This window comes from Chionomys nivalis, chromosome 8 (genome assembly GCF_950005125.1).
Source record: "Chionomys nivalis chromosome 8, mChiNiv1.1, whole genome shotgun sequence".
In the NCBI taxonomy this organism is placed as follows: domain Eukaryota; kingdom Metazoa; phylum Chordata; class Mammalia; order Rodentia; family Cricetidae; genus Chionomys; species Chionomys nivalis.
In genome coordinates, this window is record NC_080093.1 from 2,657,115 (window position 1) to 2,672,742 (window position 15,628).

Consider the following 15,628-nt stretch of genomic DNA (forward strand, 5'->3'; position numbering starts at 1 on the left):
ATAAACTTAATGCATCTCAAATTAAAATACAAGATAATATTTGAACTTTACAAAACTTAACGTTTACCTAAGAAAACATATACATAACAATCAGCATGAACAGCAAGAAGAGAGGAATTTGCCACTAGCTATCAAATCCTTTATCCCTACTGCATGTACTGGCTTTTTAGAATCCTATTCTCTTTGGACATATACCTTGCTCAGCCTAGATGTAGTAGGGAGGGCCTTGGACTTTCCACAAAGCAAAGTGCCTTACCCTCTTTTAGAATTAGAGGGGGGGGATTGTGGAGGGAATGTGAGGAGGGGGGGAGTGGGAATTTGGATTGGTATTTTTTAAAAAATCTAATAAAAAAGAAACTAAAATAAACAGAAAACAAAATAGGAAAAAAGACATACACAAACATATATGTAAAATTAAAATATAACAAATGCAGACATTGAAAATGTCTGGAAACAGATGCACCATGTAACAAATAGCATTACACAGATAACCAGCCATTTGGAAAAGGCTAAAGTTGAATTCCTAACTTCTTGCAGCAAAATAAATCCTAGATAGATGAGAACTACAAATAGTAAAAGTGAAACAGAAGGGCCAGCAGGAAGTCATGGCAGGGAAAGGCTCCTGACTTTGATCTGGGGAGAACACAGTGGAGAGAAACCAGTTCCTGCACATTGTCCTTTGACCTCCCCACATGCCCTGCTCTACACATGCCCATTTGCAGACACACTTCACATACAGACATTATATAAAGTGTAACTATAACTTTTAAAATGAAAAATGAACAGGAAAATAGCATAAGCGATTATGGAAGAGCTAGTTTAAATTCTGTGTCAGAGAAAATTTAAGTTGAATATAGAGGAGCAAAGACATATAGAAAAGGACAGGATAGTAACTGTAAAGGCAGTTTCTCCTACCCGCCCCCCCATTATATTGTAGACGTTGAGAGCAGAAGCAAGAGTATCAGGTACCATAGAGGCACACCTATCATGTCTGTATTTCTGAGAGAAGAAAGGCACAATGTAAAGGATTCTGATAGGATTTGTGATACCAGAAACATTTTTTTCCTTTTCAATTTTAAAGAGAGTACCACACAACTCCATGAATTTGACGGTCATTAACCCTGTGAAGCCCATCCCCAGAAATAAGAACACACATTTCCATCAACACCAGATCCCTTGTGACTCCTGTTATCCATTTCCTCGAGGTTCACAGTGAGGAGTATATACAGCTCTGGTTTCCTGAGATCCCTCCATCATGTCTACTGAAGTTTTACCATTTCATTAGTGTTGACTATTCTGTTGCACAGATACATCACCTCCTAGTTGACATTTAAATCATGTGCAGTCTTCAGCTAGGAGTTAAACTTCCAAAACGTGTTTCAGACAGAGTTAATTTTTCTGAAGCATCTAGTTGTGGTGAATTGCATGATAAATGTATATTTAACTTTTCAGAAATTGCCAAGCAATTCTTTTTTTTCTTTTTCTTTTTTTTTTTGGTTTTTTTTTTTTTTTTCAAGACAGGGTTTCTCTGTGGCTTTGGAGCATGTCCTGGAACAAGCTCTGTAGACCAGGCTGGTCTCGAACTCACAGAGATCCGCCTGCCTCTGCCTCCCCAGTGCTGGGACTAAAGGCGTGCACCACCATAGCCCGGCTCCAAGCAATTCTTTAAAGCAATTTAATCATTTGTTTTCTATTTTATTACAACCACATAGGTTTCAAATGTTCTTCATTTTTGTCAACTGACTTGGTCAATCTGTTTAATTTTGACTAAATGAATGCACAATGACAGCTTACTGAATTTTAGTTTGTATCTTCCTCATGACTAAAAATATTGAGTACCCTTCCCATGTATCCACTGGTCATCAGTACTATACTGTAAAGTTCAATTCTTCCCTTGCTATCCACTGGTCTTGTCACCATCCCATTTTGAAGTTGTAAGAGTTCATTATTTTCTGAGTAACAACCCATGTAAATACATCACAAATGTTCTCTCCAACCCCATAGTCTTTCTTCACTTTCCTCAAGTTTCTTCAATTTAGTTTATTCCCAGTATGTATTTTTCCTTTTATGGTTCACATTTCTTGTTTTCCATAAAAGGGAAGAAACAATACTATTTCTTAGTGTTTCAGCCAAAGTCAAAACAAAGTTTGATGTCTCAGAAAAATTTGTAGTTACAGCCTTTTCTTCTAGTGGAATTAACTTCAATAAGATTTGTCTGTGTGACAAAGTCTTTAAGAGAACTATTTCCATAATCCCAGTAATGCTAAAAATGTCAAAGAAGCCCTTGAATGCCTGTAGAGCGGAAGCAAGCTTGTAAAGGAGGAGCTGCAAGCACAAGACACTTTTGCCTTTCTAAAGTACTGCTGCAGAACACAGGAGGAGCCAACAAGAGCATAGTGACCAAAATGGGACCACAAAAGGATCACAGGAGGAAGACCAAGTCCTAACCAGGGGGTACCCAGCATCTCTGTTACTGTATTTCAGAAGTACGGTGGGGCAATGGCATCCATGATTTTTCTCTTTCTGATCTCATCACAACGCACTGACCATCTGAGAAATTATTATTTGTAAATAATTATTATTTGCTTTACTGTGAGGCTTTCAGATTAAGAGGAAGTGTACTCAAGGTGAGTGGCAATCAAGGAGCCTCAACTAACTGTGCTTGATTCAAAGTAAGAGAAACCAAACTTCATGCTGGAATAAAGCCTCTGGGGCTTGGGACAGGTGTGTTTTCGACATCCCCTGTTTCTATGTGTATTAAAGTCCTGTTATTTTCCTAAACAGCTCCTTTACTCCCCACTGACAACTGCTTTAATTCATTATCTTACTACAGACTCCAACAACATGCATACAGATATTCCTGGGATGACCCTCTGTACCCTTATTTCCTACTTCATCCAGGGTTGATGAGAAAATGTGATTCACAGCAGCAGTTCTAACTCATCACATGGCGTGTACACTTATTTCCTACACCTTTAAATTATATATCTCTGGGACCTAGAGGCATTCACATCAGACAGATGGTCAAATACTCAGTTCACAATGGACTCCTGAAGGATTTGAAATATATATTGACCATGGCCGTATACATTCACTAATTAAAAGAGTTAACTATGCAATGGTGGAATTTACCTTAATACAGAGCTTACCTTCTGAAAAACACATTCATGCAAAATGACTCATTGTAAATGGACATGGTGGTGCACATTTGTAAACCTCAGCACTTGGAGAACTGAGACAGGATCACACTGAGTCTGAGGTCAGCCTGGGCTACACATTAAGTTCTAAGCCAGTTTGCGCTGTATTGTGAGATCCTGTCTCACAAACATACCAGGGAACAAGCAAATAACACTGCACATTCATTAACAACAGACTAGGGAGGTGCCTGTATCCATACCTCCTCTCAAAACATTTGCCTGCTTTTCCAAGTCAGCAATTTCCATCTTGATATTTTCTTTCATCAAAATATCTTTTTTCTTAGTTATTTCATACTCATCATTGAAGTCTGTAATTTCCTTAATAAATTTTTCCTCTTCCTCTGTTGCTTTTTTCTTTGTGGCCTCCTGAAAAGCAGAAATAAGTTACCAAATGTACACACTGGTTGCACTATCCTTCAGTGATTTAAAAGACAACAATTTGGAGTTATTAGCCAAAGTATCAGCATCAACTCTGTTTTCTGCGTCACCAAAAACAGGCTGTGATGACCAAGAACACGTGTTTAAAGATGGGGGCTGTCATACAATATCTTCCATTTAGAAGTTTTATTCTTACAGATTTGGGAGAACTAGTGAAATAGAAATGCTGACATTTATCATTATGCTTGTGTCTGCGAATTTACTTTACAATCATATATGCTACTTTGTCAATACAACGTACAATCAGGCTGAGGAGTAATAGTGAAATGTGAAAATTACAACCTTTACTCAAACGAACAGTGCTGCTTTATAGGAAAGCAAAAACTGATTATCTGAAGGCAAATTATGCAATTATCTCAAAGTTAGTTCAAAATAAGCTTTCATGTTGTAAATCAAACATCCACAGGGCACAAAAATATGAATTTAATCCTTTGGACAGTGCAAAAATCTAATTTCCTAACAGCATTAGAAACATTAGTCTTTTGTATTTTTATTTTTTGGCTGAAGCACCAGCTGTGTGGAATAACTTTTAGAAGCTGGTCATGTCATGAACTGTAATTTTGTTCTTACATATATCTTATGTAAGTTTCCACTTATCTATTCATTGTGTGTACATATGTATGCGTATGAGTGTGGCCATGCATATTCTGTGGCACACATGTGGAGGGCAGAGCACAACTTGCAGGGGTCAGGTTTCTCCTTCTACAATGCTGGTTACAGGGATTAAAGGGTCATCAGACTTGGTGGAAAGCCCCTTTGCCCACTGAGCCCTCTTGCTGGCCCAATTATATTTCTCTGAAAGGTCAGCTTATGACTACTCACATCTCCAAACTGGCCAATATTCATAACTACTGCTCAGCATGTTGGCTTTGACATAAGATAAAAAGAAAAACAATATTTTTCACCCACACCCATAAATATGCCTAAAAGTATAAACCTCTCTGTTTTTCAAGATCATTAAAACTGGGCCTCAACACAAGAGTAATTCAGAGCGGTGGTATTCTTTCTTTTAGGCTCATTACAACTGTAAATAATTCCTGAATTATATCCTTGCCAGCACAACTCTTTCAAACTGTGCTACTCTCCCAGTCAATTTCAAACAGCACTTGGTATTTTTATTTGAACAGTACTGTCAGCTGATATGCATACAGATAATTTTCTCAAAGGAAAGATGTACATATTTAGATGCCTTTGACACAGTTACTGACTTCGATGTTTCTAGATGGCTAGAGACTTACGAAGGCTTGGAGCAGGGTATCCCTTTGGTTTATAATTTCACTGTGCTGTCTCTCTAACGCATTTTCATGGGTTTTCAAAAGCTCTAAGAGGAATGATTTTTCAGAAAACTGCTGAACCTTCAAAAGGAAAATACAGAAATCAGAATAAAGCAAATGAATACAAATTTTAGGGGCTCAGTTAACTGAACAGGTCTGCAAATGTAACATTTTCTGTAATATCTTTAAGAAGGAAAATTAAATTTCCATCCAAAGCCTTCCTGTACGCACTGTTAAAGGTGACTCATAGCAGCGAGTTTACAGTGACTTCCCCCAGCAGGACCACGGGCTCCTTGTGGGCACGGTTCGGCTCGTTTATTTTTCCTCACCACATTCAGCAGAACTCACAGATGAGTACTGAGGCCGTCTGACCGTACACACTGGAATTCACTTCTGGACAGCTGGCTCCAAGGAACAGGCTTGTGAGCCTAGTTTTTTTGTTTGTTTGTTTGTTTGTTGTTTTTTGGGTTTTTTTGTTTTGTTTTGTTTTTTTGAGACAGGGTTTCTCTGTGGTTTTGGAGCCTGTCCTGGAACTAACTCTTGTAGACCAGGCTGGTCTCGAACTCACAGAGATCCGCCTGCCTCTGCCTCCCAAGTGCTGGGATTAAAGGCGTGCGCCACCACCGCCCGGCGAGCCTAGCCTTTAATGGCTGAGCCATCTACCCAGCCCTGTCTCATGACTTATAATGAATCAATCACTTATTATGATCACTAAAAGATGGGATAAAATCTACAGCTCGAACCTAGTCTTGTGACTATAGCTATATGAAATAAGACATAAGTTTGGTTAAATACTCCAAATGCACTTTGAGAATTCAGTTTTCTAATTTTACTTATTACTCTGTGGGGGGGGTCTAATTTTCAGAGACTGCAGCAGGTGGATAGCAGTGTTTGCACTGGCAGGTTGCTGAGGCCAACAGAGTGAGATCCATCCCAGCCTCCTCTAGGCATTCAGCCAAAAGAGCCCCCCCGCATCTCTATCGCCTCTCTGTTTTTTGTTTTTTCAAGACAAGGTTTCTCTGCAAACAGCCCTGGCTTTCCTGGAACTCATTTTTTACACCAAGCTAGCACAGAAATCTTCCTGCCTCTGCCTCCCAAGGTCTGGGATTAAAGGCGTGCGCCACCACTGCCTGGCCAAGAGACTTCTTACAAACAGGATCAGAGACCAACACTTCCCTCTCTTCCCCACAAGAACTCACTTTTAAATTTTCATGCCCCATTTTATTTCAAAGATTAAATGATTTCATAAGCACTGATATTAAGTAGAAACTATTGTTTAATTTTCACTTTTAAAACACCACCTTCTGAGACATGAATTGAACATAAGAACAAAAATCAGAAAAACAGATGCTGAAACAATTTTTCTACAGTGTTTTGTACCGGCCCTCATGAGAATGTATCACCTCCAGTTTAGGGCTGTTCAGATCTCTATGGAGAAAAGAAAAATGATACAAATTCAACTGAAATTGCAGAAAGCAAGATTTATATTAGTTATAAGAACTTCCTCAAGGTGAGAGACAGGTTGTGAAATCTCTGTCCCAGAAGATATTGAATAGTAAAGAGCCTGGAACAGTCTCTTCTAGTGGCAAAGGGTTGGCTTCAAAGACATTTTGAAATATTATAGCCACTAAGTCCTAGGAATACTGGCATTTTGAAAAAAATATCTGCAATGAAATAGAAATGACCTCCATTTGTATAAGACCCTAGCACAGCTGCCCCACCTGCAGTCCTAGGTGCAGTTTCCATCGTCCATATTTTAAGAAAGATGGAGACATAATTTGCATGACTGGAGGTATGGAGGTCACAATGAGAAGGTGTCTTGTGTCTGCAATGCAGAACAGAAAATGTGTTCCCCAGACTTCAGGATATCATACAGTCAACAGGGAAGGCAAGGGTAGGACCATGACTTCTCCATTTGTTCAGTGTAAGAACATGACACTTCAGGGCAACTTCATGATTATTATACAGATGACAATAAAATAAGGTCAACAAGTTTAAGATTTATAAAGGATATGTAATTAATTAGGGGCAAGTGTGGGGCTAAAATTTAGGTCTTCCTATATCCTTTGTGCTAAATCATGACATTAAAATGGAAATGCTAAAGCTATTTCAAAGTAATTCTGATAATAAGAAATGGCATCAGCAACCCAGCAGTAAAAGTTAATGTACGGAAGTTCTGGAGACAATTAGGAAAATCACCAAATACTAAGTTCCCCTGTGTCCAGGACACAGAACCTCACTGTGAATAGTAGCCAGGGAAACACAGAAATGCTTCAGACACATTATGACACTATAGTATCCCATACAGAGATCATGTTTGAACACTGTACAATTTAGTTACTAAAATAAATAAAAATTGCGACCAGGTGGTGGTGGTGGTGCACATCTTTAATCCCAGCACTCGGGAGGAGAGACAGACAGATCTCTGTGAGTTCAAGGCCAACCTGGTCTACAAGAGCTAGTTCCAGGACAGGCTCCAAAGCTACAGAGAAACCCTGTCTCAAAAAAACAAAAAACAAGACTAAATAAATAAATAAAAATTGCAAGTGAATCTCATGTTTTCACTAAGTACTCCAGAATGGTACGCATGCAGCCTGCAGGTCATGGGCTGGTAAGCTCTGCTTTAATGTACCAAGGCACTTCAAATAGTATGTCCTTTAGAATGGAGATTCTTGGCTTCTAATTTTGCTGCTGACATGGATTCCCAGAACCCACAGAGTAGGAGAGAATCAACTGCACCAAGTTGTTCTCTGCTCTCCACAACCATCACCATAAGCTTTGTTTTCAGAGGCAATAGCTCTCATGGCCTCTTCCCAGGAAGCAGGGAATAATTCTTCCTGCTCTTTCCATTATCCAAATTACTTTCTTAAGCTGCCTTCCAAGACTGTGTGCTTAAACACCAGGCCACTGATGGGACAATTTTAGTGGCTCTTCTAATATAACCCTGACTACACTGGGCACTTTCTATCCAATGTTCCAAGGAAACACAGGTGGTTGATTACTGAGGGCAGTTATCATAGAGTTAGTACCTTTTAAGTAAAGGAATAGTTAAGTGTTACATTAAAATCTGCTCTGTGAGTCTCTTTTCTGAATCTAGGGGGACTTGAATACCTCTGGGGTGTTTTTTGGTAGTCTTGCACCTCCACGTCTGTGGTTATCAGTGGGGAGTCCTGTAACAATAGCTGATTCGTTTTTGGATCAGAGAATTTTGAATGTTATCATTGGAGATACATAGAAAAGGCACTGATGAGCCGGGCAGTGGTGGTGCACGCCTTTAATCCCAGCACTTGGGAGGCAGAGGCAGGCGGATCTCTGTGAGGTCGAGACCAGCCTGGTCTACAGAGCTAGTTCCAGTACAGGCTCCAAAGCTACAGAGAAACCCTGTCTCGAAAGACCAAAAAAAAAAAAAAAAAAAAAAAAAGAAAGAAAGAAAGAAAAGAAAAGGCACTGATGAAGCAGCGTGTGGGTTATTTTTTTTTTATTTATTGAAAAAAAAATTTTCCGCCTCCCATTTCCCTCCCCCTCCTCCCTCCCGCTCCTCTCCCCCTCTCCCCACTCCTCTTCTCCTCCCTCTCCAGTCCCAAGAGCAGTCAGGGTTCCCTGCCCTGTGAAAAGACCAAGGTCCTCCCCACTCCATCCAGGTCTAGGAAGGTGAACATCCAAACTGTCTAGGCTCCCACAAAGCCAGAACATGAAGTAGGATCAAAACCCCGTGCCATTGTCCTTGGCCTCTCGTCAGCTCTCATTGTCCACCATGTTCAGAGAGTCCGGTTTTATCCCATGCTTTTTCAGTCACAGTCCAGCTGGCCTTGGTGAGCTCCCAATAGATCAGACCCACTGTCTCAGTGGGTGGGTGCACCCCTCGTGGTCCTGCCTTCCTTGCTCATGTTCTCCCTCCTTTAGCAGCATTATTTGTAATAGGCAGAACCTGGAAGCAACCTAGATGTCCTTCAATGGAAGAATGGTTGAAGAAAGTGTGGAATATATATACATTAGAGTACTATTCTGCGGTAAAAAAAAAAATGACTTCTCGAATTTTGCATGCAAATGGATGGAAATAGAAAATACTATCCTGAGTGAGGTAACCCAGACCCAAAAAGAAGATCATGGGATGTACTCACTCATAACTGGTTTCTAGCCGTGGATAGGGGCCACTGAGTCTATAATTTGTGATCCTAAAGAAGCTAAATAAGAGGGTAAGCCCAAGGAAAAACATATAGTTATCCTCCTGGCTATGGGAAGTAGACAAAATTGTCGGGCAAAAAATTGGAATCTTGGGGGTGGGGTGGGATGGGGGTAAGGGGAGATGGGGAGAGAAAAGTGTGAAGGAGAGGATGGGGGGAACTTGGGGAAACGGGATGATTGGAGATAAAGGAAGGTTGGATAGGTGAGCAGGGAAGCACATATCTTAGTTAAGAGAGCCACCTAAGGGTTGGCAAGAAACTTGAACCTGGAGTGGCTACCTGGTGCCAGGGCAATGTCCCCAGTTATTTCCTTGGGCAGCTGAGGATAGGGAACCTGAAATGACCCTATCCTATAGCCATACTGATGAATATCTTGCATATCACCATAGAACCTCATCTAGCAATGGATGGAGATCGAGACAGAGGCCCACACTGGAGCAGCGGACTGAGCAGCGTGTGGTTGTTAAAGACAAGAGAACAAGGAAAAGGAAGGGTCAGGAAGTAACACATTCGCTTCCATTGGGGCTCCCATTCTAGTAGTGGGACCAGGACTGATGGAGGAAGGTCATTGGTTAAATAATAAAGAAACTGCCTTGGCCCATTTATAGGCCAGCCCTTAGGTGGGTGGAGTAAACAGACAGGATGCTGGGAGAAAGAAGCCGAGTAAGGAGTCGCCATGATTCTCCCACTCCAGACAGACGCAGGTTAAGATCTTTCCTGGTAAGCCAGCTCGTGGTACTACACAGAATATTAGAAATGGGTTAGATCAATATGTAAGAGCTAGCCAATAAGAGGCTGGAACTAATGGGCCAGGCAGTTTCTTTATTATTTAACCAATGACCTTCCTCCATCACAGGACAAAAAAAACAAAAACAAAAAACTCATTTAGAGATCTGTCTCTTCTTCACCTGTACATGGTGATGTTTGTAGGACCAGGGGTGGTGAACAGTCTGTTCGATTTACTGATACTGGGATTTTAAAACAAGAATTTCCAAGGTGTTCTGTTGCTGTTGAGAGAAGGATCTCAGCTGGGACCCACATATCATCACCACGCACAACCCATGCACAGTGCAAGCACAAGACGCCTTGACCTGACAGTCCTGATAGCAGGTGAGGTGGGGATGAGGATGCCATGTTCTTGAGAGTGCTTCATGCTGACCTGTGTTTGTCATAATTTTGGGGGTACCTGAGAAAGTAGTGGTGCTGGCTAAGTCCTGGTGTATCTAGCTATTTCACTTCACTGTCCAGGCTCTGTGGAACTGTCAGGCACTACCTGGATCTGGCAAAATGCTGTTTGAGGTGGATCCAAGTTGACTCCCTAAGGCTTAAAGCTCCTGATCCCTTCCCATCATCACAGCATCCCCTGGACATGTTTAGTCGTTTTGTGCCTCCAGATCTGCCAACAGCTGGTAGTCCCGCAACAATAGGTGATTAGGAATGGTCAGTGGGTCCAAAACAACATCCTAATGGGACCAAGGAGGTATAAACAATGACACAGTCCCCATGAGAGAGGCAGAGAAGAGACAGCACAGGCTACTCAGTGATTCAAACACAGAGCAGGGGCCAAGGGATCTGAGCACAAGAGAGACACAGTCACCTGGTACCAGGACTTCAAGAAAAGCCAGAAGGCAAAGAGAGGACTGGGCTGAAGAAATGAAACCTCACATCCAGGGCAATGGTCTGAGGTGGGTGACCCTACCAGAAACCCAGTTGCCAATACAGAATAAAAGGCAAAGTCACTAGTGAATAAGAAGGCAGATTTGCTGCAGGTGGAAGAGGGCTCTGCTGAGGATGGAGCAGGTGGATAGAGGCTGGCATGAAATGATTACCTTTCAGTGGGCTCTGCCTCTAATCAAACATGCCACAGGCAACAGAGTTAGTGTAAGAGGTTTACTGGGGGAGGAGAAGGTAGGAGAGTGAAAGGGGGACACCTCCTCCCGTTTATCAGGATCCCTGGCAGAAAGGTGCAAAGGCTCCATAAAACATTAGGATATAAAGTGCCAGGAAGCAGATTTTTGGTAGGCTTATTCCCCATGAGTGAAGCAGAACAAGATTCAATGGCTTTTATCAAGCAGGGATAGAGTGAGAAAGACACAAGCAGCTTGGTGATTTGTCAAACAAGGAGCAGGGGCCAAAGGGCAAAGCCCGAAGGACTTGAGGGTCTGAGAAACAAGACAAGCAGGGGCCTCCCACGAGTCATCCTGCAAAGGGCAGGGGCCAAGTGCTCTGATCCCGAGAGAGAGCCGTGGTTGCCTGGTCACGAGGCTTAACGAGGCCAAAAGGTAAGACACCACACTGGAGGGACTAGTCTTCACCCGTGGGAAACAGCCAGAGGTGGGGAAGGCAGAGGAGCTCACCAGTCATGCCAGTGTTGAATAGAGGGACCCAGTAATCCAGAGAAACGAAGCTGTCATATATGGACCAGGTTTCTGGGTTGAAATGCACCTCAGACTGCTGGTGGGCAGGAGGAAGTGCCAGGAGAGCCTTTCCTGGTCAGGGAACCAATGTTGTAATTTAAAAAAAAAAAAAACAAACAGGAACAAGAGAGAGACAGAGAGAGAGACAGAGACAGAGAGAAAAAGATGGGAGGTGAGAAAGCCCACCTTTCATAAGGGAAAGTGGCAATGTGCACAGGAGGTGCATAGGTAGAGACTGCTCATTTGTTTCCCGGCACCCAGGCCCAAAATAATCACACAGAAACTATATTAACTAAAATACTGCTCAGCCTATCAGCTCAGGCTTCTTTTTAACTAACTCTTACATCTTAAAGTAACCCATTTCTATTATTTTATATTTTACCACAAGGCTCAGGATTTACAGGTAAGGTTTTTAGGGCAGGCATCTTTCTCCTTTAGCAGCTGCATGGCGTCTCTCTGATTCTGCCTTCTTTTCTCCTTTATCTCTGCTTGGAATTCCCTCCTTGCTCTATTCTATGCTGCCATAGGCCCAAAGCAGTTCCTTTATTAACTAATGATAACAAAACATATTCAAAGCACACAGAGGGGAATCCCACATCAGAGGTGCATTTAGTGGCTGCAGCTAAGGATATAGGCTCTCAAAACCTCTAAGGGCAGGCCAGTACAGATGCCTGAATACTAACACTAACTGTCTGGAGACTCCTTAGCTCTGCTTTACTACAAGGTAACAGCCGGGGAGGGATCTGATGGGAAGACACCTTAAAATACAAATTGCGCTAAGAAATACTCCCAAACATAGCAAGTCTGAACTGAGGTACCAACATTCCCATGGCAGTGTGAGTCATTTAAAGTAAACAAAAGTTATAAAACTAAAGAAATGATTAACTCTGTCTCCTAAATTGCCCATGCTCTCAAGACTGCTCGCAAATATAAAGGAGTGAGAAGTTCCTAATGCCAGGAATACCAGTTTCTCTTTCTCATCTCTGTCTATCTTCTGACTGAAAATGAAAATATCTGCATAAAGCCTTAATGGCGCATTCTAGACTCAAACGGCCAACCTGTGTCAGAAAATGTGCAGTTTTCGAGAGGCTGAACTTGGGGCAGACCCACCACCCTTGTTAGTTCTGTTTCTTCCTCCCCTTCTAGTCCCCTGGGCACTGAGGGGCTTGTCTGGTGACTGGGTCTGTGTTCGACAATGTGCCATCTGCGGCTCATCACTGTCCTTGCTACCTGCATGCCTCAGAAACTTCCCTACACAACTCGGAAACTGAAGTGACAATAGCATTTTAGATTACCATTTGATCCCAGTAACGAGAGTCGCTCTTCCCGCACCTGACACTGCTAGAAGCCTCAGCCTCGAGCAAGCCGCACTGTGCTTGCTCCAAAAGCAAAAGGAGGCAACTTTTCCTAAGAGACACAAGGAAGACACGCAGATCTCACATTCCTAAAACCACACAAGGACAGAGGGAAAGCCTGGGGTTATGACAGCCTCGACAGGAAACATTTCAAAGGCCAGAGTGCATCAATGAGCAGACTGTAGCAGACATTAAGGCTTTAGCTTTTCTCTTTTTTTTTTTTTTACTTTTTTTATTTTATTTATTTTTTTTTTCTTTTGGGTTTTTCGAGACAGGGTTTCTCTGTGGTTTTGGAGCCTGTCCTGGAACTAGCTCTTGTAGACCAGGCTGAAACAGGTTTCACTATGTATCCTTGACTGGCCAGGATCTCCCTATGTACAGCAGGCTGGCCTCAAACTTGTAGAGATCCACGGACTCTGCCTCCCTAGCACTGAGATTCAAGGCGTTCGCCATCCCGCCTTTTTACAAAGCAGGTACTTGTGCATTTCTGAACCACAGTGTCCCATCAGGACACAACAGCTCTAACGTGGCAAGCAAAAGAAGGATCAGCATAGAAACCCTTGTCGGATCTGCACATCACACCCATCACTCTCCAACCTCCCACAATCTCTCTCTCATTCTCCCTTCTCTGACCTATTGTTTGTCCTGGCTATTCCTTAAACGCGCCAGACCACTTCCTCTACAGCTTTTGCACAGAATTGCCATTCATTCATCCTGGAAGTCTCTTCTCCAAGACCCTTCAGAGTACCAGAAAAAGACCTTGTTTAAATCGTATACAGTCACAGGCTTTCTCAAGACTGAAAAAAGTTCAGATGCAAATACATGAATAAATATTAAAATAAGTAGTATCAAAGATTCTAACAACATAAAAATTACAAACTCTAATGAGAAAACTATACCTTAAGCAAAGATTTAAATGGTAAAGGGTAATAGGTATAGCATAAAAAAATTGAATCTATAAAAAATTAAAAAGTTACTAACATTCAAATTAAAACTTCAAAGGAAGAAATTTTCTTATGTTATAACAACTTATTAATTTCAAGTATATAAATGATGATGTTTTGGCAATTTTCACTGAAATAATTCTGTCAGAATGTCTTAAAAGCTTTAAAAATATGTCTTTGTTGACACATCAATTTGAGTTGTGTTCTCCTAAAAGAAAAAAAGCAGAATAATTTACTATTACAGCAGTAAATACTATCAGTAGGAAATCAGCTAAAATACAGCACAATATTTATTGGAATACTATGCAGCTACAAAAATTGCTTTTGACCCTAAGTATAATAAATAGAAAATACAAATTATTTGAGGAAAATAGGCAGGTATTAAGTAATGTAAAAAAAATGTATAAATCCAGGGGGCTGGAGAGATGTTTCAGAAGCTTAAAGTTGTTGGAGGAGGGTGCCAATTGCTGGTTCCTGGCTGCTTAGCCCCAAAATTACCACTCAGAAAACAGTATTATTGGTAATACTGTTTGGCCAATAGCTTAAGCGTATTTCTGGCTAAACTTGTATCCTAAACTAACCCATCTCTATTATTCTATTTATCGCCTCGTGGCTATGGCTTACCAGCTAAAGTTCCCAGTGTCTGTCTCCGGAGAATCCATAGCTTGTCCCTGACTCCGTCCTTTTTTCTCCCAGCATTCAGCTTAGCTTGTCCTGCCTAAGTTTGCCTTGCTATAGGTCCAAAACAGTTTCTTTATTTATTAATGGTAATCACAGCACACAGAGAGGACTTCCATATCATAAAGTAAATACTCTTCTTGCAATAGACCTGATTTCAGTTCCTAGAACCCACACTCCTCTTGCCTATTTCCAAATTTTTGATAATTCTCATGACAAGCATAAGGCTTTCTTTGAAGAATTATAGGAAAAACTAATTCTGTTCCATGAGAAGCTCAGAAGTCTTGAGTTTACAGTTAGCATTAGAGAACTGAAGTCGTTATTAAGAAAGGTATCACAGGCTGAAGAGATAGCTGTATTCCTAGCACAGAAGTCAGGCTGCTCATGTCCACTTTTAACTGCAGCTCCACTCTGGGTGCCTTCTTCTGGTCTCCACAGCAATACACACATGCATGCATACACAGACAGACAGATGATGGTATCGTAATTTATTTACCAATCACAGTGTGACTTAGAGGTTGTACAATGAATGTTTTATGAATGACTGGAGATTCTCAGGAGATGTGAAAATCGTAATTTTTCTAAACTCATAAATCATAAGTAAATCTGAAAGGGTCTTCTTCAGTGCTGTAGCTCATGTGGCTGCAAACTCAACTTGAGTCTAACATTTTCTCAAATTGAGGCAAAACTTTAAAGTATTTTCCTCCTAGTTCAAGGAGATCATTTTTTTCTGTTCAAACCATGTCTGATGCTTGATATATAATTTATTTAGATACTTCTTTTGAAAATAGGAGTGGTAGCAGAATCCTGGATTTTACAATTAGGAACAGTTGAGTGGATTTTCTACTCTATGGATACAAGCTACTAAGCATGCCACTTGGATAGTTTACAATCTACTGCATCTGAAGAGCTAATGTGCATGTTGTTATAGTTTTATCTGAACTGTTATTCTAAATATTCTTTGGATTTTTCCAAGGCATGAAGACAGCACTAAGAAGAAATCCAATAAATGCTATATATGATATTTTCTTTAATTTGAAGGCAATAATTTTAGTTCTGTGACCATGAAAAGGAGATGTGACATTATAGAGGCCAGGCATACTCACGGAAGAACCAGTCACAAGCATTTAACAGGTACTGT

At 41.2% G+C, this 15,628-nt stretch overlaps 1 protein-coding gene across 1 annotated transcript in view; it reads right to left on the reverse strand.

Annotated features, from left to right (window-relative positions):
- Positions 1-15,628, reverse strand: part of Ccdc172 (coiled-coil domain containing 172) — a 57,137-nt gene that overhangs the window by 33,971 nt on the left and 7,538 nt on the right. The window contains exons 3-4 of the mRNA XM_057777519.1: positions 4,874-4,990; positions 3,398-3,563 (exon numbers count right to left, since the gene is read on the reverse strand). Coding sequence (XP_057633502.1) covers positions 3,398-3,563; positions 4,874-4,990 — 283 coding nt within the window. The remainder of the gene's footprint in view (positions 1-3,397; positions 3,564-4,873; positions 4,991-15,628) is intronic.